We start from the raw sequence: 26,813 nt of genomic DNA, 5'->3' as shown, positions 1-26,813 counted from the left end.
AGGAGGGCTATCCTCCCTTCCGAGTTTAGTACAAATACCACTGCCATCCAGAGCCTCCCCTGGTCTACCTGCTGGACGTGACCCCCCCAGCCTCCTTAGATTCCTTGGCAATGAATTCACTTTTACCTCTCTGAGACACCATGTTGGGAGTCCCTTATGGAGCTCAAGACTGTTACAGCCTCTGCATACACTTCTCTGTCCCTAAACCAAAGGTCAGAAACCTGATGGTCTGTGGACTGCACCACATCCCACAGATGTGACTTATTGGCCCACACTTGTCATGTGAATCAACATTTTTAATGAAAATCTTTTATATAAAATTCTAGATTCCTGGCTTCTTTTGGAAACCGGGAAGGTCTGACACATGGGCTTTGGATGGCAGCAGTCAGCTGGAGTGGCTGACTTTAAGTGAGGCCTGTGCTGTCTGGTTTGCCACACTCCCCCTGAGACTTGTGACTCACTCCTGAGACTCAGAGCAGCAGCCACGGGGCATCAGGCTTGCGTTCTTGTGCTTGTCCCATGGGCCTGTGTGCGTTATCTGGCTGGCTCCCTGGGGTATTGGAACTTGTGACTCCCATTTTTCTACTAATACATGACTAACATTTCTAAACCCTTGAAAATTTTATAAGGTGCTTATGGGAATGACGGGAAGCGAGAAGGAAGGTAATTGATGCCAAAAGTGGAGGGATATGGACACTGAGACGTGGCACCGTCTGGTGGGAGGAATGGCAACGCAGAGCTTAGCAGTCTGATTAGCATTACAGTAAAGCTGTGCACAAAGCACTCTGAGGAGAATCAATGGTTAAAAATAGCTGTCACGTCCCTCCTACCCAAGACTGTCTTCCGGAAATCCTCACGCCCAGTGCTATTCCTCACAGGTCACAGTTCAAGCCCCTCGTGCTGCTCGTAGTCTTCTGGAAGAGTTCCAGCTGAAACGTGCACTGGGGTCCGGGGATGAATGTGGCCCGACGGTGCTTGGTGACCACACGCAGTGTATCTTCACACATCCTCTCGTGTAATCCTTACGCCCCTGGGCCTCTGCTTACACAGGTCAAGTGGCTCACAGAGGGTGCGCACGTGGTGAGGTCTCAGATGTGTGGTGCGCACCTTGCCCACTGCCGTCTCTGCCATCTTACAGCTGTGACACCCACAGAGACTGGAGCCCCAGCACGCTAGTCATTTCTTCCCTCTTTGATAGGTTACTCTTCGAATCCACTCGTACCGATTTTTAGTGGACAAAGAATATGAGCTTTGTCCTGGATAAAGGCATTCTTGTTTAGTTAGAAGGGCCAAAATCATTCCCTTTTATATGAAAAATATTTATAGATGATTTTTTAACAAATTACACATCTTATCACTGAGCAGAAAAGAAGGGAAATGTGGTCCATCCTACCATGGCAACCGTTTATGTTCCTTGCCCCCCCTCCAGCCCTCGGGCCTTACTCATGCTTGCAGTCTTTGTGGTTGGAGCAGTAGTGTGGAAGCAGCTCGGAACTTGGTTTTACCACCTAACAGACACAAAAAAGTCAGACAGTTGTTTTCCATGGAGTCAGCCCACGTGCAAAGACTGCGGAGTTGAGTGTATGGGGCTGTGATGGTGGGGTTGCTGCCCTATGGCTCCACTTCCCTTTCCCTTTCCCCCCAGGACACTGAGCACCCACACCACGATGTGCATCCTGCCTCACGTCACCTGTGATGTTCACGCCCCAGGCCTGAAGCAGGCACTCTGTGCAGTGAGAACAGAGCTCCTCGCTCTCGGGGGTTACAGGTGGTAGAAGCCTGGCACTTCCCCAGCCTGGCAGACTGAGCCGTTCTTTGAGTTAATAGAAGGAGCAATCATGCCATCATGCCAGCTCCCTCCTAGCGATGACGGCATGCTGGTTCCTTTCGGTCCTCTCCATTCAGCAGTGCAAATGTCAGCTCATGGCCCTCCTCATGGGGGTGGTGACATCTGGGCAGCCCGGATCAGTGAGGGCAGCAGTCACAGCACCCACTAGGCTGTGGGTTAGCTCATCGTGGCTTGAAGACTTGCCCAGACTGGTTTTCATAAATCTACTGGGTTTCTGCACTCCCAGCAAAGCCATGCACCCGACTAACTGATGAAGTTTCTGCTCTTTATGAAGTTGTCCTTTGACAGGTATTCTGTGATTTTGCCATTGGCCTTGCTGGCTTTATGCAAATTTGCACTTTTGTCAGAGTTCAGGTGTTAAGTCGTTGATCATTGCCACTTAGGAGTATTGATCTGTGGGGGCTCCTGGGTGGCTCAGTCGGTTAAGCATCTGACTCTTGTTCTCAGCAAGCGTCTTGATCTCAGGGTCGTGAGTTCAGGCCCCGCATTGGGCTCCATGCTAGGCATGGAACCTACTTTAAATGAACAAAAAACAGAACTCCTCTCTAAGAGTATCGATCTCTGTCTTACAAAATATGTTTCCTCAATTACATTTTTTGTGTGTGTTGCTGGTTTTATAGAAGTAAATGCCATAGGACAGTCATTTTTGTCCCATTCTTGTTATACTGGTATCAATTCATTTTCTGATAAGCCTGAGGAAAACTGATAGTAATTTAGGAAATACAGTATAGCTTCATAAACTGGGTTATTTGGACCAGCTTCAAGCCCATTCGGGAGATGGAACACCGTAGTCTAGAGAAATGTCCCTGTGCCTGTCTTTTGGTCAGAGATGGTAAGCTGCCTGAGAGGGACCCACGAGGCCGTTCTTAACATGGGGTGTCGGGTTGTGTACGATGGCATGACACAGTACCTGCTCCCTAACGTTGCCCCGGTGACTCCGTGTGAATGTGAGCCGGCCGCACAGGACCCGCGGACTTGTACCCTCATGTGGCAAGGAGCTAGCGAGTCTTGGGAGAACAGTGATCGGGGATGTGGCCAGAAGTGAGGAAGTGCAGGCATAGCATTTACTTCTGTTTCTAAGGGAATGGAAGTGGCTCCTGAAAGTACTAACCAGCTGATTAGCGCACTTAGAAATAAATACCCTGACACTTGAAAGTCAGTTTGCAGATACCGGATAACACTAAATAGTAAATATTTAATAGTACAACTTTTGATGAAAAACAGATCCTCCGTGTAGGCTCTGAATCTAAATGAGATTGAGGGAGAACCTCACGGTGACGCTTTCCCTGAGACATTGAGATAGATACTTTGGAAGCGACTGGGGGTCGGAGAGTAGAGATCACTACACATACAGTTAATTTCGAGTCACATAGGAAGGCCATTAGAGACTAGATCCAAGCTAGACCAGCAGCATAGTGTGGCCATAAACACAAAATCCTGCCGGGGTGCTGTCTTCCAGCGATACCCGGAAGGGAGAGCACCACTACCATAGGCCAGTCAGTAAACTGGGACTGTACTGCCGAATGTTGACCTCACTCTGTAATACTGTTTTATCCGTTTCACTGCCTAGTCCCCCGGCTTCTCAGGTGTGTCTCGCCTTCAGTGGGCATTGCAGCAGCACCAAGGTGAGCCCTGTGGTTGTCCTGTGCAGGTTAGAGAAGGCTCCAGCCACAGGTCAACTTCACTTTGCCTTCGGCTGCTTAATCCACTAATACTGTGTGTGCTTTACCACTTAGTTTTCTGGCACAGATATTGTAACCAAAGGCAGAGATTGTGTAGTTAATCACAGAAGAGGCATAGCACCCATCTGGTGAACTAAAACTTGGAAGACATTGGATTTAGAAACCCTGTACCTAGGTTGATACAACACGTATGTTGTTTCTCCAAGTCTCCTTAAGAGCAGAAGCTGTAGAACATTGTCCTTCCTGTAAGACTTAATGTCTAGCAGTTCCCTGCTCCTTTATGATTTTTTGGTATAAAAATACCGAGAAATGGAGTCACCTGCAAACAGAGTGAATCAGCAAGATGCTGCCAAGAGCTCAACTGTTCTCACACTGCGACTTCAGAAATAGATCTCCTGGACCTCTCCAGCCAGAGTAATTCTATTTTAAGCACCACACAGTAGTTACTAAGAGGAGTCATCTGAGCAGCCTGCTTTTTGTGGATATGGATTTGGGGGGGAGGAGGTTGTGTTTGGTTAGGGTATTTTTACTTTCCTGTGTTTGGGGGGACTTGGTGTGAGTGGGGCTGGAGAGGAAAGAGCCAGGGCATCGTAAGTGTCCTGCTGGAGAGGTGAGAGGAGACGGTTATCATGCGTGTCCTGGGGATACACGTGGAGGTTTTTGCTGTAGGTACCTTCAGTTCAGAATGAATAAATGAGACCATTAAAAATACAGTTTGGCTCCCCCATATATCAATAAGAAAGGGCACCTTTAAAATCTCCATTAGTGCACTCAAATAAAAACTAAAAAAATGTGTTGTTTCTAATACCAGCCCTCTGTGATGACCCCGTGAGACAGGCAGAAGCAGCTCTTCTGAGCAGTTGCTGTGTAGCTCGAGGCCACAGGGCCTGCTTTTGAAAAAGGACCTTATCTGTAACCTTCCTGTAGAGTTGCCTGAGTTTGGAAGAGAATCTTCAAATACATGCTCATGAAACAAGGCGTTCTGAAGAGTAGGATACTTGACCATCTGACTGAGAAAAACTCCTCTGTATAAAGCATCACCAGATAAATAGCTCTCTTGATTTCGGATATGAAGAAGTAATTATTGCGGCAGCTCCCAGCTCTGCTCTGTGCCTCCAAAGCCAGTAGCCAGCCAAGCATGATAGTAAGTGTACATTAGGCATAAAGGCCATTGGTGTGAACAAAATCCCATCCCATTAATATCTGAGTCAGTACGTAAAATGCCAGGCACACAGCCGGCACTCAGATGCCTCATCTGTGCAGTGTCGGGCTTTGCTCTTTTCTGCGCTCAGTTATGATTGGCCATTGTGTGACCGAAGCTTTCTTCCCAGCAAGGACTGCCAGTCACACTTACAAAACTGTACAGGTAGTGTCCATGGAACAAGCTAGAATTGATTTCTTATTTCATGAAAGAAAGAGCTCCATCCATGGCCTTCACTGGAGTGTTTAAGATGGGGATCATTGGTCAGGTGGGGCCTCCTGACGTCGGTTCTGTTTCCTGGCCTCAGAACTGCTCTGTGTGCATTTTTAGACTGATCTTCTGGGTGTTCGCCACAGAGGTGCTTCGTTTTCTCTGTTCTGATAGATAAAGTGTATTTAAAATTGAATGAAAGCTACATATCCTAGTGGCATTTCATTGTTACTGTTATTTTAGTCCTATACTGTATTTGTTCAGTTGGAGAAGGGAGACAAGAATTCCTGGACCCCGGGCCGCAGAAACATTTTCTCAAAAGCATTTGAAGGACCATTTTTAAAATGTTAATATCACTGTTTTAAATGTAATGCCTCATTAAGCCCATCTTTAAAAGACCTCTATGAAATTAACAAAAAGCTTATCAAAATTCACGCCAGCACTAAACATCAAACAATGGAGATTATTTTAGTGGTATGCATTTAAAATTATTTTCTATCCACGGGAAGTATTTGCTTTGAATCAGAATTAGCTGGTGGGCCTCAGGGTTGTAGCATCTCCTCTTCTAGGGCCTTTCGAGTGTCCCACGGTGCATGTGTTCTGATGTGTGTGTGTGTGTGTGTGTGTGTGTGTGTGTGTGTGTGTGTGTGTGTGTTCGGCATTCTCGGTAAATTATATTCTTTCCAGAGATCATCTTAAAATGGAAATGTTGTCAGGGAGATAGTCTTTGAGACACAAGTCCTCTGTCTTCCTGGTGTTGGCATCACTGAAATAAATTCCTTTCTTGTTTCACCACCAAAAAAAGAGAGAGAAATATTGTTCTCTTGATTTGGGGGTAAGCAATTATTCTTCCATTTGTAAGATTTTGAAACATGCTGCTTGCAGATCATTTGCCTTATGCACAGACATACTCTGTAGACATTTCCATTGCTTTAATGGGAATTGAGAACTTTTTATAAAAATCGATTAACTATAATTACCATAGTCTTAATATTTATTCTTAGTTTTGACTTACTTAAATCATTTGTAGTATTGCCTTTCAAAAAGATGGAAGTATAAGGATGACAAATTTTAAGTGAGTGTTATTTAATTACCTAAAATAAATCAGTATTTTTACAGCTGATTGACCATTAACAACACCTAAATTAGTTTATCTTCCTAAAACATCCATAATTTTTGTCAGCTATGTTAATTTTCCTGATTTAATTTTGTCCCTTAAATTTATAAAACTACTTTTCCCAATATACATTATTGTTTTCTGTGTAATTATAAGGAATATTATAGTTAGCGATTGCTGACAATAACTGATTAGGGCTAACTTTCCTGTTATTGGCAGTAATTAACATAATATATTGCTTATCATGGAGCTTGTAATTTAAAATGATTCATAGGTTGCATGGTCTTTTGTCATTAATCAATATTACTGCATTTTATTAGAATAAAGTGCATCAAGGGAGCTGATTCCATACAATTTTTAGTCCAAAAAGTAATACATTTCATAATTGATGGTAATATCCATGTTGCGACCAAATTATTTAAAATTTATGGTTAACTGTTTGTATTGTATGCTCTCTATTATTTAGTTAGTATTTAAAATGTTCACATTTCCATCTCTGAGAAACTGTATCCATATGAAAACTACACCTGATGTGAGCTATCAATAGAGTTATCAGTAGTGTCGAGTAAGCTTATAGGCAGAAGCAAGGTGAAGTATGGATTGATTAGGAAAATAAAATTTACGTATGTAACATAAAACGTTTCTCTTGCTGAGATTTAAAGATACTGGCGAGATGCTTCTTAATTTGCCTGGCCCCATGACCTCTCCTGTGTTTGTCGAGAGCAATGCCATGACCTTCCGGACTCCATTGCGCACCCTCGTCAGGTGGCAGCCCCCGGGGTCAGGGTGCTCTGGCCACAGCACTGGGCAGACAAGGGAAGGAAGTGTTCCCGGGACCCTTGCAGTCTGCCTGCCCAATCTTCCAGTCTCTTCCCGTCCTTTAAGACAAATGCCTCCCTCCGCTCCTTCTCAGCTCACCAAGCGCTCCCTGAGAATCTTCTGGATTTCCTGTCACTGCTTTCCTGTATGTGTTTCATCTGCTGTCTTCTCGTGTCTTTGCCCAGATCTGTGTCTTTGATCGTTGGTCAAAGATAAGCTAGAATGATTTTAAGTATATATTTGCAACTTATAAATTTTTCTTATAAAATTTCTTCTAGGTTACATGTAATACTAGAAGTGTAAAAGCTGGGGCGCCTGGGTAGCGCAGTCGTTAAGCGTCTGCCTTCAGCTCAGGGCGTGATCTCGGCATTGAGGGATCGAGTCCCACATCGGGCTCCTCGGCTGGAAGCCTGCTTCTTCCTCTCCCTCTCCCCTGCTGTGTTCCCTCTCTCGCTGGCTGTCTGTCTGTCACATAAATAAATAAAATCTTAAAAAAAAAAAAAGAAGAAGTGTAAAAGCCACTTCTTAAATATGAGTAAAACTATTCTTTTAAACCCTGTTACATTGCAGATACTGCGAGTTCAATAGTCTTCAATATTTAAGGGGCTCTCAATTTTAAACAGGTGGCTGTCAGGAATGAAAACACTGGGAATTGAAAAAACTAAACAAATCTAATTAGGTGTGATACTGTCTCCTTTCTACTTTACCCCAAAGCCATCCTAAAGACAGATCATCTCGAAATTATTTTGAACTTGAAACGACCATTTCTACTTCTCCTCTGTTTCACTCTTACTATGTTCTCTCTCGGTCGGTGCCCTCTTCAGTCTCAGCGGGCTGGGGAGAGATGCCTAACGTCCACTCAAAGGCCGAAAGCTCCTGGGGAGAGCCGTCCTCCCCCTCCGCCCTGGTTGACAACGGCACTGCAGCGTGGGGCAAGCCGCCCAGCAGTGGCAGCGGTTGGGGGGACCAGCCCACAGAGCCGCCGGTGACATTCGGGAGAGCCAACGCCCCCGCCGCCGCCCCAGCCCTGTGCAAACCAGGTAAGCCCGACTTGGCACTTGAGAAGTGGGTCAGGGTATTTTCTTGAGAGGGATACTTTCCATTGAATTTTAAGAATTCAAGGCTTAGGACACTTTCCTCATTTTATTTGTATTTTAACGTATTTGCCACGTCTGGTACATGGACACAGAGGAGGTCTTAACAGAAGCCCAGTCTCTCTTTCAAAAAAAAAAAAAAATTAGTTACCAGAATGCGAGCCACAGCATGCGTGCCAGATACCGGGTGTAGCACCCGCGCCACGGCGGCACCCTCGGGCCTGCCGTCTCACACGGCCTCCGCTCGCTGCTCCCTGAGAAAGCACACCGTTGTTCCTGAGACCTACAGCACTTCACAGCGGTGAAGTACCTCCTGCCTCGCTTGTGTCTTGTCAACACAATTCCACTTGAGGTGCTCCAGGCTGACGCTGCTTCTTTTCTTGTTCTTTTTTTTTTTTTTTTTAAGAAAAGGAAACAAAAATCGGGTTACATTGTCCTCCCATTGTCTGGAAGTGTAGTAAGTGCACCTGTGAAACGTCCATTCTCACGGATGTCCACATCGCATTCGCCGAGTGGAACTCTGTGACATACGGGAATTTGGCAATGTTATTACTTAGGACATTAGCATGAACCTAAGATTGTGATTTAAGTCTAGTAATAAGATTAGTTGTTCACATGGCTGCAAACGCTTCATATTTTCTTTGGACAACATTAAATGTCTTAGATCTTAGAATGCAGCTTGATTCGGTTTATATTTTTGCTATTGCATTTTGCGTTAATTTTTGTGTTTGTTACTTTGCAAACACTGGCTAGTGTGTTCTGTATATCTGCCATTCTGCTGGATTATTTATTCCATTCATGTACTTTCTTGTTGCAAATCTAAAGGGTAAGCAGGTACTTAGATTCACATGCCATCTGGAGGGGGTATATTTGTTGTTATAATTTGAACTTAGAGGCACTATTATATATAGGTCTGCCTTGAAAAAGCATCACATATTCATAGTTTTATAGACTCCAGCTAACTATACTATCACTTCATCTTTGGCCTTCACCTTCTCCCAGGAAGTGAAAATTTGGGGTAACTTTTATACCCAAAATCACTTTATATCTTCAAAAAGTAGAAAAATAATATCCTGAAATCAAAACTCAGTAGTCAGCTTGTGGCTCCATCTGCCCATGGCCTCAGCTGTCTCCATCCTATTATTCTGGGAGTATCTCCTGGGAGCTTGTCAGAAACAGACTGTCACGCTCAACTACAGACCTGTGCGCTTCTCGTGGTCCCCAGGTGACTCGTGGTTGGTCACATTGGAGGAGCGCTAGTCCGCATGCTGCTGCAGGTTTGGATCAAATGGCAATCAAACACCACGTGGAGGACAGTAATATTTCAGGACTCTGCATTTAACCGACCATTTCATACCATGGAAACATTGCCACCTTCTCCCGTAGCCCCCAGGACTTACTGTTAGGAAGTCCGTGCTTCAAAATCACCTCTAGCGGTTAAGGGAGTTTGTAACAGCACAGACTACATATAGCTGGAGTTTGAAGAAAAAAATAAATACACATTTGCATATATATTGTATAACTAGCTCAAGAAATTCAGTTCTTAGGTCTTGGAGAAACAAAGTAGTAAGAAGGTAGATTACAATACACCCCTTTTGTCCCACCTCCCCCTAAATGATGTTATAACATAGCATCTACTTTAGGAAAGGTGAGTTTGGTAAGTTCATGTTTGCTCTCTTTCTAGCTTCAAAATCTATGCAAGAAGGCTGGGGCAGTGGTGGGGACGACATGAACCTCGGTACCAGTCAGTGGGAAGACGAAGAAGGGGGCATGTGGAACAATGCTGCTTCCCAAGAAAGCACCTCCTCCTGCAGTTCCTGGGGGAACGCCCCCAAAAAAGGACTCCCAAAGGTGTGTGCAACACTAAAGAAAAGAAACTCTAAAAATCAGTGGTACTTAAAAACACATTCAGGGTGGAGGTGGTATCTCCAGTTAATGGTGGTGGGTAGACCAGGAGTCCTCTAAGTGCTCTGGGTACTTCTGGAAGACCCCGATATTTTGTCAGGGGTCTCGCCTGAGCATAGGCTGGAGTTTTCCAGAGACTACATGGCTTTACTATCACAACAAAGCAAAGGCAGAGACAGACGTGAGAATCCAGCTGCTTCTAAGAAGCCAGACAGTAAAGAGATTCGCAAGCATGTACAACAGTACCACTCTTCTCACTAAAAGTTCTTGTTTTAAAAAACATAATTTTCCATTAAAAAATGTTATTGGTGTTAACATAGAATAGGCTTGTTATCGTGATTTTTATTTATTTTTTAAAGATATTATTTATTCATTCAAGACAGTGAAATACAGAGAGAGAGAGAGCATGAGCAGGGGAAGAGGCAGAGGGAGAGGGAGAGGGAGAAGCAGACTCCCCACTTAGGCAGGAGCCTGATGTGGGGCTCAGTCCCAGGACCCTGGGATCATGACCTGAGCCGAAGGCAGACGCTTAACCATCTGAGCCACCCAGGCGCCCTTGTTGTTGTGATTTTTAAACAAATTAATAAATATTTTTAAATCTGTTAGTTTTAATTTCTAATACAATAAACACTGATAAATACAACCCATATAACCAGAATTTCTTTAGACTCCTCAGTCTTTAAGAGAGGGTAATGGGGTTGGTCCTCAGACAGTTAAGTCTGAAACTTCTGAGGTAGACCATTAAGTCGTCTTGCAGCAAACGGGCGGCTGTCTGGAAAAAATTAAGTGAGATCCACAGCTCATACATGCACGAAGATAAAATCCAAGTAGATCACAAATTTAAGTATGATAAATAAAAATATAAAAATGGGAAAGAATTTGAGAAACAGTCTTGAGTGGGAATGACCTCTCCTAGCTAGGACCAAAATCTAAAAGCCATCAGATGAAAGACACAAACTTCAGTAGATACACATGGAAACTGTGCACGACAGAAAATACCAAAAAGTCAAAAGACAACAAGCTGGAAAAAAAATATTTGTGTCCTAGAATGGAGAAGCCTGATCTCCCGAATATATAAAGAAAGGTCCTAGAAACTGATTTTTTAAAAAAATCAGTAACCCACTAGAAAAAGGTGCAAAGAATACAAATAGATGGTCCCTGGAGAAAGAATGCAGACAGCTCTTACACATGTGAAGGGGTGTTCAGCCTGTTATGGAAAGAGAGTTCAATTTAATACAACACTTCGAGGGGCACCTGGGTTTAATTCTTGATTTCGGTTTGGGCACCATCTCAGGGTCGTGGGATCCAGCCCCATGTCGGGCTCTGGGCTCAGCGCGGGGTCTGCTTGTCCCTCTCCTTCTGCTGTTCTCCCCTCCCTCCACGCTCTCTGTCAAATAAATAAATAAAATCTTTTAAAAAAACAAACAAAACAACACTGAAGATCCAGTTTTCAGGGGCGCCTGTGTGGCACAGTCGTTGGGTGTCTGCCTTTGGCTCAGGGCGTGATCCCAGCGTTCTGGGATCGAGCCCCACATCAGGCTTCTCTGCTGGGAGCCTGCTTCTTCCTCTCCCACTCCCCCTGCTTGTGTTCCCTCTCTCACTGGCTGTCTCTCTCTCTGTCAAATCAATAAATAAAATCTTTAAAAAAAAAAAAAAAGATCCAGTTTTCATCTCTCGGACCAGCGGAAATGCACGTCTCATAAACAGGCCGTGTTGACGAAGCTGTGAGAAAACCAGCGCCCTGGCCGCGGCCGGTCAGACTGTAAACCAGTGCAAGCCGCGCAGAGGGCAGCTTGGTGTCCTCTGTCCTAACTGCAGATGCGTCGGCACGTGGGCGTGGCGCTGCCGCTTGTCTGGGGTGCAGCGGGTGGCGTCTGTACCCGGCTGGCTGTGACAGCATGTTTGTAGTCAAAAGGATGATTGAAGTATACATCCGTGGGGGGACTAGTTAGATTCCACCACGTCCGCACTGGGGAGAGCCAAACAGATTCTTAAACAGAAATTTTATATATATTCATGTGAAAAGATCACCAAAGTATATTGTTAAATGAAAAGGCAAGGTACAGAAAAATGTGTGGAGTACACACCCTCATTTGGGGACAAGGAAGAGAAGAGGGTACGGGTGTGCACGTGTGCGAAGGGGGATTTCCTCTTGGGGAGAGCAAGAACTAAGCGGATGGAGGCGGGGGGGAAGAAGATGCTTTGGTGTATACCCTTTTTCTACTTTCAAATCCTGTGAAGGTATTATCTGTTCAAAGAAAATTAATTTTACAAAGCATTCAATTAGCAGTATGCAGAACGAAGAAACTAAAACCACGGCTCTCTTCATTAGGAGTAGAAGTGATTATAGACATCAAAAAGGAGTCTTTACAATCGGGCTGGCAGATAATCCAATTAATGATGGGACCAGAAATCCCAAATTGGTAAATTAAAACATTGTGTCCTCTTGGCAGTCTGGCCCCGGCAGCACACAGTGATCCTGTGGCCTCCACATAAGCTGCTTGCTCGAGGAAAGAGCGCTGCCATTTTAGTATCGCCCCATACGCTCCATTCTGTAGTTAGCAGCAGGCTCAACTCTGAAAAGCACTGTGAAGAATAATTTTGGAGGAGGATGTTTTTCCTACTATATTAATGCATGGTTGGAATCTTTGTGGTTGTGAGAACAGGAAGGAAATTACTGGGAAAATGGCTCACATCCCCACTCGGCTCTTCTGTGCTGCCCTGCGCTCCCCTCCTCTGCCTTGTGCTTGCTCTCTCCTTTTCTCTTCCTGTTGTCCCTCGCTGACGTTTGCCCATTTACTTTCTTCTCCACCCTAAAGGCTGCAAGCAGTGAAAAGTCAGCGAAATTAACAGGCTTGTTATTCCTTTCATCTTGCTGCCTTTTCATTCTGTTGGAGCAAACCCCCTGCATTTTGTCGTCATCTACAGTAAAGCCAATAAAAGGGTAGAAAACATGTAAAATGTTTTGTAAACTTCACATAGTATTAGCATAGGGCCATGTTCAGAGGAGCACTTATGTGATTACTTGATAATGGAAGTGGCTCGTATTTCTGATGAACTAAATTCTCTGGGGAAGACAAATAATTCTCTTGCTTTTTTTTTTTTTTTTAAGATTTTATTTATTTCAGAGAGAGAGCACACGAGAAAGAGCATGCAAGCATGAGTAGGGAGAGGGGCAGAGGGAGAAGCAGACTCCCTGCTGAGTAGGGAGCCTACGTGGAACTCAATCCGAGGACCCTAGGATCATGACCTGAGCCGAAGGCAGGTGCTTAACTGACTAAGCCACCTAGGCGCCCCAATTCTCTTGCTTTTTTAAAGTCCATAAATTAGGGATGCCTGGGTGGCTCAGTCGGTTAAGCTCCCGCCTTCGGCTCGGGTCATGATCCCAGAGTCCTGGGATCAAGTCCCACGTCGGACTCCCTGCTCAGTGGGGAGCCTACTTCTTCCTCTCCCCCCTGCTCATGCTCTCTCTCTCTCTCGCTATCTCTGTCTCTCAAATAAATAAATAAAATCTTAAAAAAAAATAAAGTCCATAAATTATACACACGCCAACTTGCAAATGCACTCTAAAGCATTCCATAGTACTAGCCATGAAACAGAGGGACTTTCTGGCGCACAGCATTGTTCAACGTGGATACGGGGAGATTTAACTTTTAAATCACTGGGAATTTTAGGCATCTCCCATTTCTAGGAAAAAAATGCATTAAAATGTGACCCATACTTCATTTTAGGGCATGAAAACGTCTGGCAAGCAGGACGAGGCCTGGATCATGAGCCGGCTGATGAAACAACTCACAGACATGGGCTTCCCGGTGACTGGTGTCTTATTTTATTGCTCCCCTCTGTGTGTGCTGCCATGCATGGCCCTGACATGCGTTTGTCATGCATAACAAGGAAGGAAGACTTTTGAGGGAGGAGAGTGTTCATACAACCTAACTTGTAAATTCCCCTTTCACAGGAGCTCTTCTGTTTAGGGATCATTGCTTTCAACTACAGCAAGGATCCACACCATTTCTATCAAGTAAGGTGTGAGAGCCTTTTCCTGGAATAAAATATGTTGTGTGATTGTTCTTTTCATTGGATTATAGAGTTTTATACTTTCTTTTAATTTATAATTAAAAGTGAATTTTCGTTAGATCATGCAGTAGATTGACAGATGACAAGAGAAAACTTGGTATAAAGTACTAAAGCTCTGTGTCCAGAAAAAGAATCCTCACCAAGCCTATTGAGTTCCTGAGTCTCAGGTCCTGGGTGGGGAGAGTTCACGAAAATGTGTCATGATGTGTTCAGTTCCTGAGATCAAATGCAGGGGTTCAGAGAGTGTGGATATCACCTGCATCTGTTATGTCTTCCCTTCAAAGGTCTTCTTTCCAGACCATTACTCAGGCGAATGTTTATCTTTGGATTACTGTGGATTTCCCTAAAGAATGAGTCCAGAATGGCCCAGTCTAGAAACTGTATACTTCATAGCAGGCCCAGACCCAGAGGTGGCCCAGCCTCTTCCCGTATGAGAGGACGGGTGGGACCCTGGAGGCCTGCCCAGGAGTCCCCGTTTCCACTGTGGTGCCTGCACACGCTGACACATCTGTTCCCATCGTAGGGATGATTAACAAAATGGATCCACTTGTTTTGTGTCACCAAGAATCTACTTCTTGGTGAAAAGTGGTTGGCAGCAATCCCAGAGTCCGTGAAGTAGAGAGTGGAGCTCTGTGCTCTAACTGCTGCAGGAACTTTCCGAAACTGTCCTGGTGGAGAGTTCACCTTTGCTGAGTGGTTGCTCCTTGTGCTGAATCAATGACAAGATTCCATGGGCACTGTACATTTTGTTTTTAAAGTGTTACTTACAAATTCTTTGAAAGTCAATTCAATCCATGTTCTTACTCTAAGTGCCTTTTACTTAGAAGACCTTTGTCTCTAGCCTCAACAACGAAGAGAAGTATTTCCAGTTCCAAAACCTAGTAATATAGGTTACTATGAAGTCAATATTAGGTCAACAGTAATCATTTCTCTGAGCTAATAGGGATAGAACTCTTTACTAGCTTTTTTGTTATTATAAAAGCATAATCCTAATTAAAACTCTATTTTCCTACACAGAGAGAGCCAGCTGAAGAGGCCTTGAAGAGTAACAATATGAATCTTGACCAGGCCATGAGTAAGTCCTATGATACACACTTAAAGCACACTTTTTTAAAAGGTACCAGTGTGTGGCGTTTGGATTTCCAGAAGCATTTCATTATAGTCTTGGGTTAATGGTTGAGTATGTACGGGCTAGACAGGACCAGGCTTCAGCAAAGGAGTAACCACATGACTGCACTAACCACACAGCAAGTTTCTGGAGACGGGTGGTCTCGGGATGAATGGCCAAGCCCCACGTGGAGGCATGTGTGCTTCTTTCATTTTCTTCTAGTACTTCAACAAATAGATGAGTTTTTCCATCCAGTCTGAGGGGAGGTCATAGTGACATTCTTAGAGAAAGACATTAGGACCACAGGCCAGACTTCATTTGACACTGATTGAGCCCATTCTTCACACTCGGCCGCAGAATGGGCTTGCTCGGGGGCTCCCAGAGATGTCTCCGTGCTGGCGGAGCACTTACACTGGGTGAGAGATGAGATTTACCTCAAGAATAAGCAGTCCTCGTTCTGGAGGTGCTTTAAAAGTAGTAATAACCAAAGGTCATAAGTAGTCAGAATTGGAAAACTATCACTGTTTTAGAATGGTATATTGAACTCTTTTTTTTTTTTATGATTTTATTTATTTATTTGACAGAGATAGAGAGATAGAGACAGCCAGCGAGAGAGGGAACACAAGCAGGGGGAGTGGGAGAGGAAGAAGCAGGCTCATAGCGGAAGAGCCTGACGTGGGGCTCGATCCCAGAACGCCGGGATCACGCCCTGAGCCGAAGGCAGACGCTTAACGACTGCGCCACCCCGGCGCCCCTGCTCTAGAATGGTATATTGAACTCTTAACTACAGCATAAAGGTTAAAGGAAATGAGGATTAAACATAACTGTGGCTCCTACAACCTGGAAACAAAATCTCAGCACAAAAAGAGATAATTTGTGACATTAAAAAATATAAGGGGAAAAGCAAAAGTATGGAACTTTTATAAGCCAACGAAGAGAAATTGCTGTCAGCAGGAAAAGGACTATTCTATCTATGAGACGTTTAATGTATACCTCATGGTAACCATGAAGCAAAAATCCAGAACAGAGATACAGAACACAAAAGGGGAGACAGAAAGTGGAAAACCACGAGTGTACAAAGGTTCCACAGGGACAGAAGGAAAAACAGTGGAGAGACAGAATAACCAGAAGGCAAAAGATAAAAGGACAGCAGTAAGTCCTTACATGTCAGTAATCTCTCTCTCTCTCTCTCTTTTTTTTTTTTAAGACTTATTTATTTATTTTAGAGAAAGAGCAAGCACGAGCAGAAGGGGCAAAGAGAGAGGGAAAGAGGGAATCTTAAACAGACTCCATGCCCAGCGTGGATCCTGATGTGGGGCTCGATACCACAACCCCAAGATTACAACCTGAGCCAAAATCAAGAGTCATACACTTAACCCACTGCATCACCCAGGCACCCTGTCAGTAATCTCTCTTAATGTCAATGCACTGAACTCACCGATCAGACGCACAGAGTGGCTAGATGGATTAAAGTCGCGAGTCCCAATTCTGTGCTGCCTACCAGAGACTCATTTCAGTTCTAAGACACACACAGGCTCATGTTGAAAGGATGGAAAATGATATTCCAAGCAAACAAGCAAAAAGAAGGCAAGCATAGCCATACTTGATGTCAGACAAAATATACGTGAAGCCAAAATGGGTAACGAGAGTCAAAGAAGGTGATTATACGACGAAAGGGGTCAATGCATCAAGAAGATGTAATAGTTGTAAAAATATATCCATTAAGTAATTAATAACAGGTCATAAGGGAGAAATAGATATTATAGTAATTGGAGAGGATGGATAGATCATCCAGACTGGAAATCAATAAGGAAAAATGGAATCGAACCACACTTTAAAGCAAATAGACTTAAAAGACATACACAGATCATTCCATCCAACAGCAGTATGAAAAACCATGTTTTTCAAGCACACATGGAACATTCTTCAGGATAGATCCCCCCTTTTTTTAAGGTTTTATTTTTAAGTAATCTCAACACTGAACGTGGGGCTCAAAGTCAGTGCCCCTCCAGGATAGATCTTGATAGGCCATCAAACTAACCTTAGTTTTGGGGTGCCTGGGTGGCTCAGTCTGTTAAGTGTCTGCCTTTGGCTCAGGTCATGAGCCCAGGGACCTGGGATCAAGCCCCACATTGGGCTCCCTGCTTAGCAGGGAGCCTGCTTCTCCCTGTCTCTCTGCCGCTCCCCCTGCTTGTGCTCTCTCTCTCTTAAATAAATAAATAAAGTTTTTTAAAAAAGAGAGAGAGATTAAGTCAATAAATCAAAACACAGAAAACTCTAGGACCAGATGACCCACTGGCAGAAATTCTACCGTATACTAAAGAAGAATTAACATCAGTCCTTCTCAGAGTCTTCCAGAATATAATGAAGGGGACACTTCCAGACTCATTCTACGAGGCCAGCATTACTTTGATACCAAAACCAAATGAGGATACCATAGGAAAACTACTGACCAATATCCCTGATGAATGTAGATGCAGAAATTCTCAACAAAATACTAGCAAACTGAATTCAACAACACATGAGTACGATTATATTCCATGACAAAGTGGGATTTATACCTGGGATGCAAGGCTGCTTCAACATACACAGATCAATAAATGTAACACATCACGTCAATAAAATGAAAGATAAAAACCATGCCATCATCTTAGTAGATACAGAAGAAATATTTGACAAAATATAGCATCCTTTCACAATTAAGAAAACGACAACAAAAAACAGAAAACGACCCTTAGCAGAATTGGTATAGAAGACGTACTTCAACATAATAAAGGCCATACACAGCAAACCCATAGCTAACATTATACTCCGTGGAAAGGAATCGAAAGTGTTTCCCCCAGGACCACGAACAAGGCAAGGATGCCCATTCTCTCCACCCTTGTTCAGTATAGTACCAGAAGTCGTAGCCAGGGCAGTTAGGCAGGACAAAGAAAAAGAAGAAAGGCATCCATGTTGGAAAGGAAAGAGTCAAATTCCTGTTATTTGCTGATAATATGATCCTATATATAGAAAATGCCAAAGAATCAGTCAAAGTTGGAATTAACGATTTCAGCAAAGTGGCAGGATACAAAATCAACATCCGGAAATCAGTTGCATTCCTTTACAGTAATGATGAAGCATCCGAAAGACATAAAACCATCTCATTCACAATAGCATTAAAAACCATAAAACGGGGCGCCTGGGTGGCACAGCGGTTAAGCGTCTGCCTTCGGCTCAGGGCGTGATCCCGGCGTTAAGGGATCGAGCCCCGCATCAGGCTCCTCTGCTATGAGCCTGCTTCTTCCTCTCCCACTCCCCCTGCTTGTGCTCCCTCTCTCACTGGCTGTCTCTCTCTCTCTGTCAAATAAATAAATAAAATCTTAAAAAAAAAAAAACAATAAAACACTTAGGAATAAATTTAACTGAGGAAGAAGTGGTCTGCACAGTGAAAACTGCAGGACTTTGCTGAAAGAAATTGAAGAAGATACAAACGAATGGAAAGGTGTCTGATTTTTAAAACGGGTAGAATAACTAAATAGACATTTCTGCAAAGAGGAGATCAGATGGCCAGGAGAAACATGAAAAGGTGCTAAGCATCCCTCATCATCAGGGAAATGTAAATCAAAACCACAGTGAGATCTCATCGCACTCCTGTCAGAGGGCCTTCGTCAAGAAGGCAAGGACCCAGGTGCCGGCCAGGACGTGGTGAAAAGGGAACCCCTGTACACTGTCGGTGGGAGTGGAGATTGTCCGACTGGTATGAAAAACCATATGGAAGTTCCTCAAAAAATGAGAAGGAGACTCACTGTCCAGCAATTCCAGTTCTGGTCTATACGCAAAGGATGAAAATGGGGTGTTGACGGGATATCTGTACTTCCGTGTTTATCACAGCATTATTCACAATAGCCAAGGTATGGAAACACCCCAGACGCCCATCAACGGATGAATGGCTGAAAAAGATGCGGTTCATGTACACAGTGGGCTCACTGGGCTGTGAGAAAGGGGGCTGTCCTGCCATCTGCACCAGCATGGACAGACCTTACGCACGTGACGCTGAGTGAGCGAAGTCATACAAAAACAAGCACTCCAGGATCTCCCGCATATGCGGCATCTATCAAAGTTCAGCCTGTAGAGCACAGACAGCAAATGGCGGCTCCCAGGGAGTGGGGCCTGGTGGTGTTTCAGGGTACAGATTTGTAACAAGCCGTAGGGAAGCCACAGAGATCCAGTGCGCAGGGTGCTGACTGCAGACAGTCCTGTTGTAATGCGATTGGGTAGCCCGCTAAGTGCTGCTGCAGGAGCCGTCATTACAATTTACAGGTGTATCGGGGTTACACGTACACCTTCAGCTTATGCAGTGGTATACATCCGATTCGTTCACCTAAAAATAAATAAATAATGATGACGTTAAATATTCACACGTAAAATGCAGCTGATTCTTGTCATCCGTCCCCAGGAAATACAGGGTCGGCTCCCGCAAGCCTCTGGCCACAGCATTTTTGTTAACCAGTCAGTACATAACCTTGCCTTATGTGTGTTTCTATCTAAAGATACTTTATTTAATATATATTTCTCACAAGTAACCTTATGCCGTATTTCTTTTTTTATAGTAAAACATTAGCTAGGAAAGATTTGGCATTTTCCTGACCCCGGGTCATGTGACCATGGATCTCTTTGGCCATCTACAGTCACGCTAACGCTGTCCACTACACTTTCTTAAAATCAGTCTCCATCTTGGGGCACCTGGGAGGCTCATTCTGTGAAGCATCCACCTCTTGCTCTCAGCTCAGGTCTTGGGGGTTGTGAGTCAAGCCCCACATTGGGCTCTGTGCTGGGCGTGGAGCCTACTTAAAAAAAAAAATCAGTTGTCATTTTGTCATCCAAAGAGTTAGCCGTTCTTCCCTCCTTTTCGGTAGCTTCGTCGCACACCGTAGATATGACTTCAGCTCTTTCTGGGCGCCCTTATGTACAGACGGCGACTTTTCTCTTCCATTTGTTGGGGGCACCATATTGTTGATTCGCTCACATTGAACTTGAACAGCAGCACCGTAACTCATGCCTGGACAGCACTTACCTAACGTGTTTTCTCCGTCAGGCACAACACTGCCTTCTTGCACTCAGGAACCCAGGAGAGGACATTAGCACTACACGTGCGGGTCCATTTTAAACACCAAAGTCACCCAAAAAGCACAAAAACATGGCACTAAACAGACCACAAAGGGACACTTGTTACTGTAGGGGAGCTCAGTAAGAAGCACATCTCGTTTGGCCTGAGTTCGGAATGTGTGTGGGGGGCAACCGAGACTTCACCACCCTGCACGTGTCCACGGATGACCACAAAAGTGCCACGATTACTGACTTGGGGCTGCAGATAAGTTTAGCCAGCCGGTGAATTCACAAGCACAGAATCCACGAATGATGAGGACCAACTTTGTGATTAATGTGCAGGTGCTGAAATGTGTGGTACAAGCTGCCGGGACAGAAATGACCGTCCCTGTGAGCTGGAAGAAGTTAGTGTAACTTGTTAGAAGTGTAAAACAGCACAAAGTCACAGGTAGCCGTGCCAAAGCGGTCTCTAGCCCCAGAGCCCGTGAGGACAAAAACCTTGTCTGTTTTGCATGATACTGTGTCTCTAATACTTGAAACAGCCCTTGCAGCTCACGGGATGCAGGAAGTGGAAATCAATGGCTGTGAGGGGTCAGCGGCGCCATATTAAACAGGAAGGTCAGGGCAGGAACACAACCTGGGAAGGCTGTGTGAAGAACGGGGTGCATCCCAGTGGGGAGGAAGGGCAGGCCCCCCTGAGAGGCCCAGGGACAGGTGTGATTGGTGTGGGCGGAGCAGGGACGAGGGCAGGGACCATTCGCAGACTGTGGGGCTCGCAGGAGCGAAACCACGTCCTCCCTATTTTCCATGGGGTTGAGAGGCTCCAACTGGTGCCCATCTCTGTTCAGCACTCCTAACTGACGCTCCTTGGGCATTTAGGTGTAAGTGTTACTTCTGTTTACTCCAGGTGCCCTGCTGGAAAAGAAGGTGGACGTGGACAAGCGTGGACTGGGAGTGACCGACTACAATGGAGTGGTCACCAAAGCCCTTGGCTGCCGCCCACCAGTCTCCAAAGACTCTTCCGGGGACCGCCCCACCTTTCTCGACAAGGTATGAATTTAGGGGGTGTTTTGTTTGTTTGTTTGTTTTTAACAAGAGGTGGTTTTCATTTTAACTGTATCCTTAATGCAAGCTGGATTAAGTAAATACTTGCCGGACTGTAATATTTAAGTGACTTTCACCCACTTTTAAAAAATATATATGAATGTTTAACTCAGAAGAAATAGTGTTAGTGTTGTATTTCACACAGTGTGACTAAGGATAAAAAATACTGAAATTGAAAACTGATTTTCATTTTAGTGGGTGAACTTGGCTGGGTTATCTGCTTCAATTTGTCTAGTAACAAGGGTCATCAAATTTCTGTTTTACAAATGTCTTACTTTATAAGACATTGGAAATGATGTGTTACATGTTTAACCTGAGAAAAAGAAACTATAAGTGGTTGGGCGCAGGCACCCATGTCTAGCCGGCCCAGCTCGGCCGCTTCAGAGAGGGTGCAGGTGTCTGTCGGAAGCCCCTGGGGTGGTTGACGTGTCCAGACACCGGTTCAGTCCTTTCAGGATTGTCGTGTAGTGATGTCCCCTCTCCAGATGGGTGTGCCTTCGAAAGGAGGGGGGAGAACAGCATGCCATGAAATTCAGTCAAAATGTTGAACCTTGAAAATAAAATTGAAGCAAGAAAGGACAGATTTAAAAAAACACGACAAATAGGCTCACAGGAGAGAGAGCTAAGACTTCACCGCTGCTCACAAAGAAACAGGGTCCTCTGCCACACACTCCCCTGCAGAGCGCTGTGGCTGGGGAGGGCCCGGAGGGAGGGTCCTGCTCTGCCTGCCCTGCTGTGGCTCCGTTCACATCCAAGATGCTTAGTGAGAACAGCCAGCAATATGTGGAGCACACTTAGTCTAAAATATTATTTGTTGTTTATGTGAAATTCTAATTTAATTTGGTATCTTGTATTTTTATTTGCTGAGTATGGGACCCTGACTTATTTCCTTATCTTTAAAATGTAGAATAATACCAAAAAAAAAAAAGGACAAGAAAAAAGAAGAAAACATGTAGAATAATATTACACGCTAGCTGTAAAGTCAGAGGAATTAAATTCGCAAAGGGTCTGACACATAATGTGAGACCTTAATAATGTCAAAGAGTTAGTAGGATCCCTCTGCTTTATAACTGACCCTCTTACTGGATTAAACCGTATGAACTTGCTGGGGGTAGGTCAAAAACAGCCGACTGTCCCCAGAATGCAACCCCATGTACACCTAGAGCCTTGGCACTGAAGGGAAGGAGCCTGTTTATTTGAAAATGGTTGTCAGGTGTTTTCCAAATAAGACTTCTGCTAATGTTTCCATGCCTCTCCTGAGCCCTGCCCCCGGGCGGGGTCGGTTGTAAGTTAAAGTGTGTGTTTGTAAAGTAATTGTTACAATGAGAGCAGCATCTTAATCCTGTTTCTCTTTTTCTTTTCTCCTCTTCCTTTGGCCCGTGTTCTCCATTCTCTTGTTATCCACACTTTTTTGATCTTTTAATTCTTTCTCCATCCATACCCTTTATGTGTCCTTGGGAAACTGCTTTGTGCTTTGTCTGCGGATGGACACTGCACACAGCTCACCCTTTCTTTCTCCAATCAGGACGGCGGCCTAGTGGAAGAGCCCACGACTTCACCGTTTTTGCCTTCACCAAGCCTGAAGCTCCCCCTTTCAAACAGTGCACTCCCTAATCAGGCCCTGGGTGGGATTGCCTCAGGGCTGGGCATGCAAAACTTGAATTCTTCTAGACAGGTAAGGCTGTGGGGAGAGAGCCAGCGCGGCCTCGGTTTCGCCCGCCTCTAACAAACGTGTTCAGGACATACACTTGGATCTTTAACTTTCAAATACAGTCGAGTGTGTAAAGGTAGCTGAAATATTAGAAGGATTTCCCTTCGACTGATGTACAGGTGTGGAGAGTTGAATCTAGTTCTTGAAATTGAACCATGTTATAGAAAAGTCGTCCAAATTTAATTTGACACATAACAAACACATACGTGAGCTCAGTGCCCCCAGCACTCAGCACTGCTGGGTTAAACGGTGTGCTGCAGAGTGGTCTCCGGTTGCCAGATCCTTGACGGATCCGGGTGACGCCTCCTTTCTGCTGGCAGTCCAAACCTGACATACACTGGTCTTTGAGAAAACACCACATGCTTCCCCTGCTCCCTGAAACAGAGGTGACATCTCGGTGGTTTCCAGAGAGCCGTTTTCCCTTCTCTGACACTCAGGGGAGGTGAGAGTCCCTGTCAGGCAGCACGGAAGGGAGGACTGCAAGTTTGTATTGGCCGCTGCTCTGTGGCCCTTGTGTCTCCCAGTCCCTCTAGAAGACGTGACCTGCAGTCCAGCCATGCCCTTCCCATCTATAGGACGTCCTTTTTGTGGACTTCCTCGCACGTGAGGCTGACTCGCACCCATCTCCAAAACATCGCTGTGATGTTTGGGGTGGCCCAGCAGCGTCCCCGTCTGCACCAGCCCGCGGTCTTACATTGCTAACGCTGGTGGTGGTTCAGCGCAACACCTGCTTTTCGGGGGCTCTGCCATCGGACTGTGAACAAGCTGGCAGGTGGGGTGCTGGGAGCGAGCCCACCTGGCAGGTCTGTTCAGTGCCCATCAGGTCACTTACTCTACAGAGCAGAAAGTACACCTAAAATGCATTGATTATATTTAACACAAAGGGAACTACCTGGATATATCCGTTTATTCAGCTTCAGCTTTGGTTGAAATTATACTTGTTTCCTATTTGAAAATGTTGCTGTGTCCGGGTTAGTAATTCCCACCCCTTACCACTCCGTACCTCACCACAGATCTCCAGTGAGAAAAGCTTATCAACCCAATAGCAGTGCGTTGCTGTTGTTGGGAGCACTATATCGTGATCGTTTCTTTGGATGTGATAGCCTTGTTTGGGGACCCGTTCAGACTGGCACTGTCCTGTGGCTTCTGTGATTGAAAAACACAGGCAGCCTTCGTGGGCTGACTGCCCGTCGTCCTTAACAGTCTGCACAGCAGCATTCACTGTGAGTTCACTTTGGTAGGAGTCGACAGTGGTAGGAAGTAGGTACAGTCTTGCTCTCACATTCCGGGAAGCGGAGCCTCCTCCGCCCCCGTAGTGCCCGGCTCCGTAATGATCCAGTCCCTCCCGTCTCCCCGCAGATGCCGAGTGGCAATCTGGGCATGTTCGGCAGCGGAGCAGCACAAGCCAGGACCATGCAACAGCCGCCGCAGCCCCCCGTGCAGCCTCTGAGCTCCTCCCAGCCCAGCCTCCGTGCTCAAGTGCCTCCGTTTCTATCCCCTCAGGTGAGCCCGCCGCCCTGCACTGAGTCAGGCGACACAGACGGGCGTTCTGGTGGTGTCTGTGCCACATGACATCGCTGTTTTAAAGTGAGTGTGCCTTCCAGTGTTACCTGTACAGTCATTTCAGCCCGTCCGCTGGTCCTCCCGCTGCGGGAGGCATTTTCAGAACTGCCCCTGGGAGCGCCTCCAGCAGCCGCAGCCCGGCTAGGCGTCCACCGGTCAGGAGCACTGCCGCTGGGTGAAAAGATGCACCTCACACGCCACCGTGAGGCGATTTTTGTCCAGGTCTTAACAGAAGTATTCAAATGAACCTGATGAATTGTCCTAGCTGGGGGAGGAAAACGACAAGCCGAAACACTGCTTAGCCCGTAAGGGAGCACGTAGGGGTAGTCAGGCCTGAAGAACGCGTTAGCGGCCACCTGCATGTGATCACAGGTCTTACTGTTTATTAGTAAATTACCAGCTCCTCCGTTTACGTTCCTTACTTAGTATTAGACCATTTTTGCCCAAAGATTCTTTAAAAAAAAAAAAACAAGTCAAGCAGAAAAGGAAAAGGTATCTTGTTTTGCGTATCTCTAAAGCATATGGACTTTTTTCATGTTAATATTGTTTAGTTTTAGAACATTCCATAATTTTATATTTTGTACTGAGTTTTTCCTTACAGTGTTTCAGTCCTCATCCCTTAAAAAAATATTCAGTAATAGATACTAATGATAAGTTATAGAATTAGCTAGAGGTAATTAACCCTCCATAATTGGTTGAACCCAGATTTGTGCACTGAGTCGAGATGGCTGAAATGTAGGTGAAATAATGGTTAAATTCATTCATCAGGATACAGGGTGAACTGCTATACCAGAAACCCAGAGTAGAGAGGCTTAGATAAGACCAGCGTTTGCTTCTCTGGGTGTCCTCTGCCACAGCACTTCCCAATCACCGGGGGCCACACAGAACACATCCACTCGTGTCCCACTGCCCAGGCCTGGGTGACGGGCAGCAGGCTTTCCACACTCAGCAAAGCGCGTGTCAACCTTGTGCCCCCCCAGTTCCTGTACTATTCCACAGCATGTTTTCTCTAAAGGACTTACCTGTTTAAATAAACCTATTCTTAAAGAAAACTTTGCATATCTATCATATGTAGAAAAAAATCGCATTTTTTGATACACATTAGACAACTATTAAAGTAAAAGATGCCCCATCCACGTTCCGCCCAAAATCATCTTGCATAAATGTTGTGGTAAACATACATAGCACATGGTGGAAATATTGAAATCTCCAGTGCTGGACCCCAGATTGTTTCAGTGCAGGCAAGTCCAATTGAAGAGATCCCCCTGAATGGGAAGGCGGATTGACGGTCCAGGTCAGGGCCGGCAGCGGGGCATAGACCACTTCCCAAGCGTGTCCTGGGTGGAGACCCTCCTGTGGGGTGGCGTGGTGCCTGCCAATGGGAGCGACTTCTTCCCTGAGACCCCACATTCGCTATCTCCTGTCCTTAAATTAGGCCGTTTATTTTCACTGTGACAGATGGGAGATCAGTTTTCGATAAGAGTCACCCAGAGCCCTAACATCTGAATTCGTGACTAAAATATTTGGAGGCAGGAGGCTCTTTCTCTCCTTCCTTCCTTCCTTTCCACAGAAGCATGTTAACTACTAATGGCAAAAAGCCCATGAGTTTTTTAATGGCTTTTGAAGTTCATTCTTGAGATAAGCGTAACTGTCATTAAGTCATCAGTTCAGCATCTTGAAAGACCGCCTGGACAGGTGGCCATTTCGACAGAGACACGGTGCCCGACGCCTCTGTGTTGTGTTCAACAGGTTCAAGCACAGCTTTTGCAGTTTGCAGCAAAAAACATTGGTCTCAACCCTGCACTATTGACCTCGCCAATCAATCCTCAGCATATGACGATGTTGAACCAGCTCTATCAGCTGCAGCTGGTAAGCGGACAGATCATTCAGCTTCTAGAAGTAAGAAAGAGTGCGCACTGACATCCATGTAGCTACGCCAGCAGCCTAGCCACTGACTAATCAAAGTAGTTAGTTAATGCCGTGCTTTCTTCGTGTCAGGGAATGTCATCGAGGCTTTCATAAATGTTTTCAGACTATTAAAAAAATTAGGAAGTTTTTCACTTAGAGGTGTTTTTCCGCAGCTTTGTGAATTCTCTGGCCCCCTTCACAGAGTGTCCCAGACCTTACCAGGAGGCATGTCCTTCACTTCAGGGTCTCAGCTAGCCTTTCTCATCCAGAGTTTCCCGTCAGAACCACAGAACACAGACACTCGTGATGATTCTCTAAATTCTTCAAGGGTAGGACACACAAAGACTGTTCTGGAAGCATGAAAGAGAAGTTAACTT

The 26,813-nt window shown here is 45.2% G+C and overlaps 1 protein-coding gene across 3 annotated transcripts in view; it reads left to right on the top strand.

Moving 5' to 3' along the window:
* The window catches only part of TNRC6C (trinucleotide repeat containing adaptor 6C), a 147,953-nt gene that overhangs the window by 98,183 nt on the left and 22,957 nt on the right, over positions 1-26,813 (top strand). For all 3 annotated transcript variants that reach the window (XM_045814438.2, XM_087854041.1, XM_087854042.1), the window contains 8 exons: positions 7,703-7,918; positions 9,657-9,823; positions 13,609-13,689; positions 14,972-15,029; positions 21,058-21,200; positions 22,780-22,929; positions 24,325-24,468; positions 26,278-26,397. In XM_045814438.2, the coding sequence (XP_045670394.2) occupies positions 7,703-7,918; positions 9,657-9,823; positions 13,609-13,689; positions 14,972-15,029; positions 21,058-21,200; positions 22,780-22,929; positions 24,325-24,468; positions 26,278-26,397 (1,079 nt within the window). The remainder of the gene's footprint in view (positions 1-7,702; positions 7,919-9,656; positions 9,824-13,608; positions 13,690-14,971; positions 15,030-21,057; positions 21,201-22,779; positions 22,930-24,324; positions 24,469-26,277; positions 26,398-26,813) is intronic.

This window comes from Ursus americanus, chromosome 23 (assembly GCF_024610735.1).
Source record: "Ursus americanus isolate L20-20 chromosome 23, mUrsAme1.1.p, whole genome shotgun sequence".
Classification (NCBI taxonomy): domain Eukaryota; kingdom Metazoa; phylum Chordata; class Mammalia; order Carnivora; family Ursidae; genus Ursus; species Ursus americanus.
This window is presented reverse-complemented; position numbering and strand designations above follow the sequence as displayed.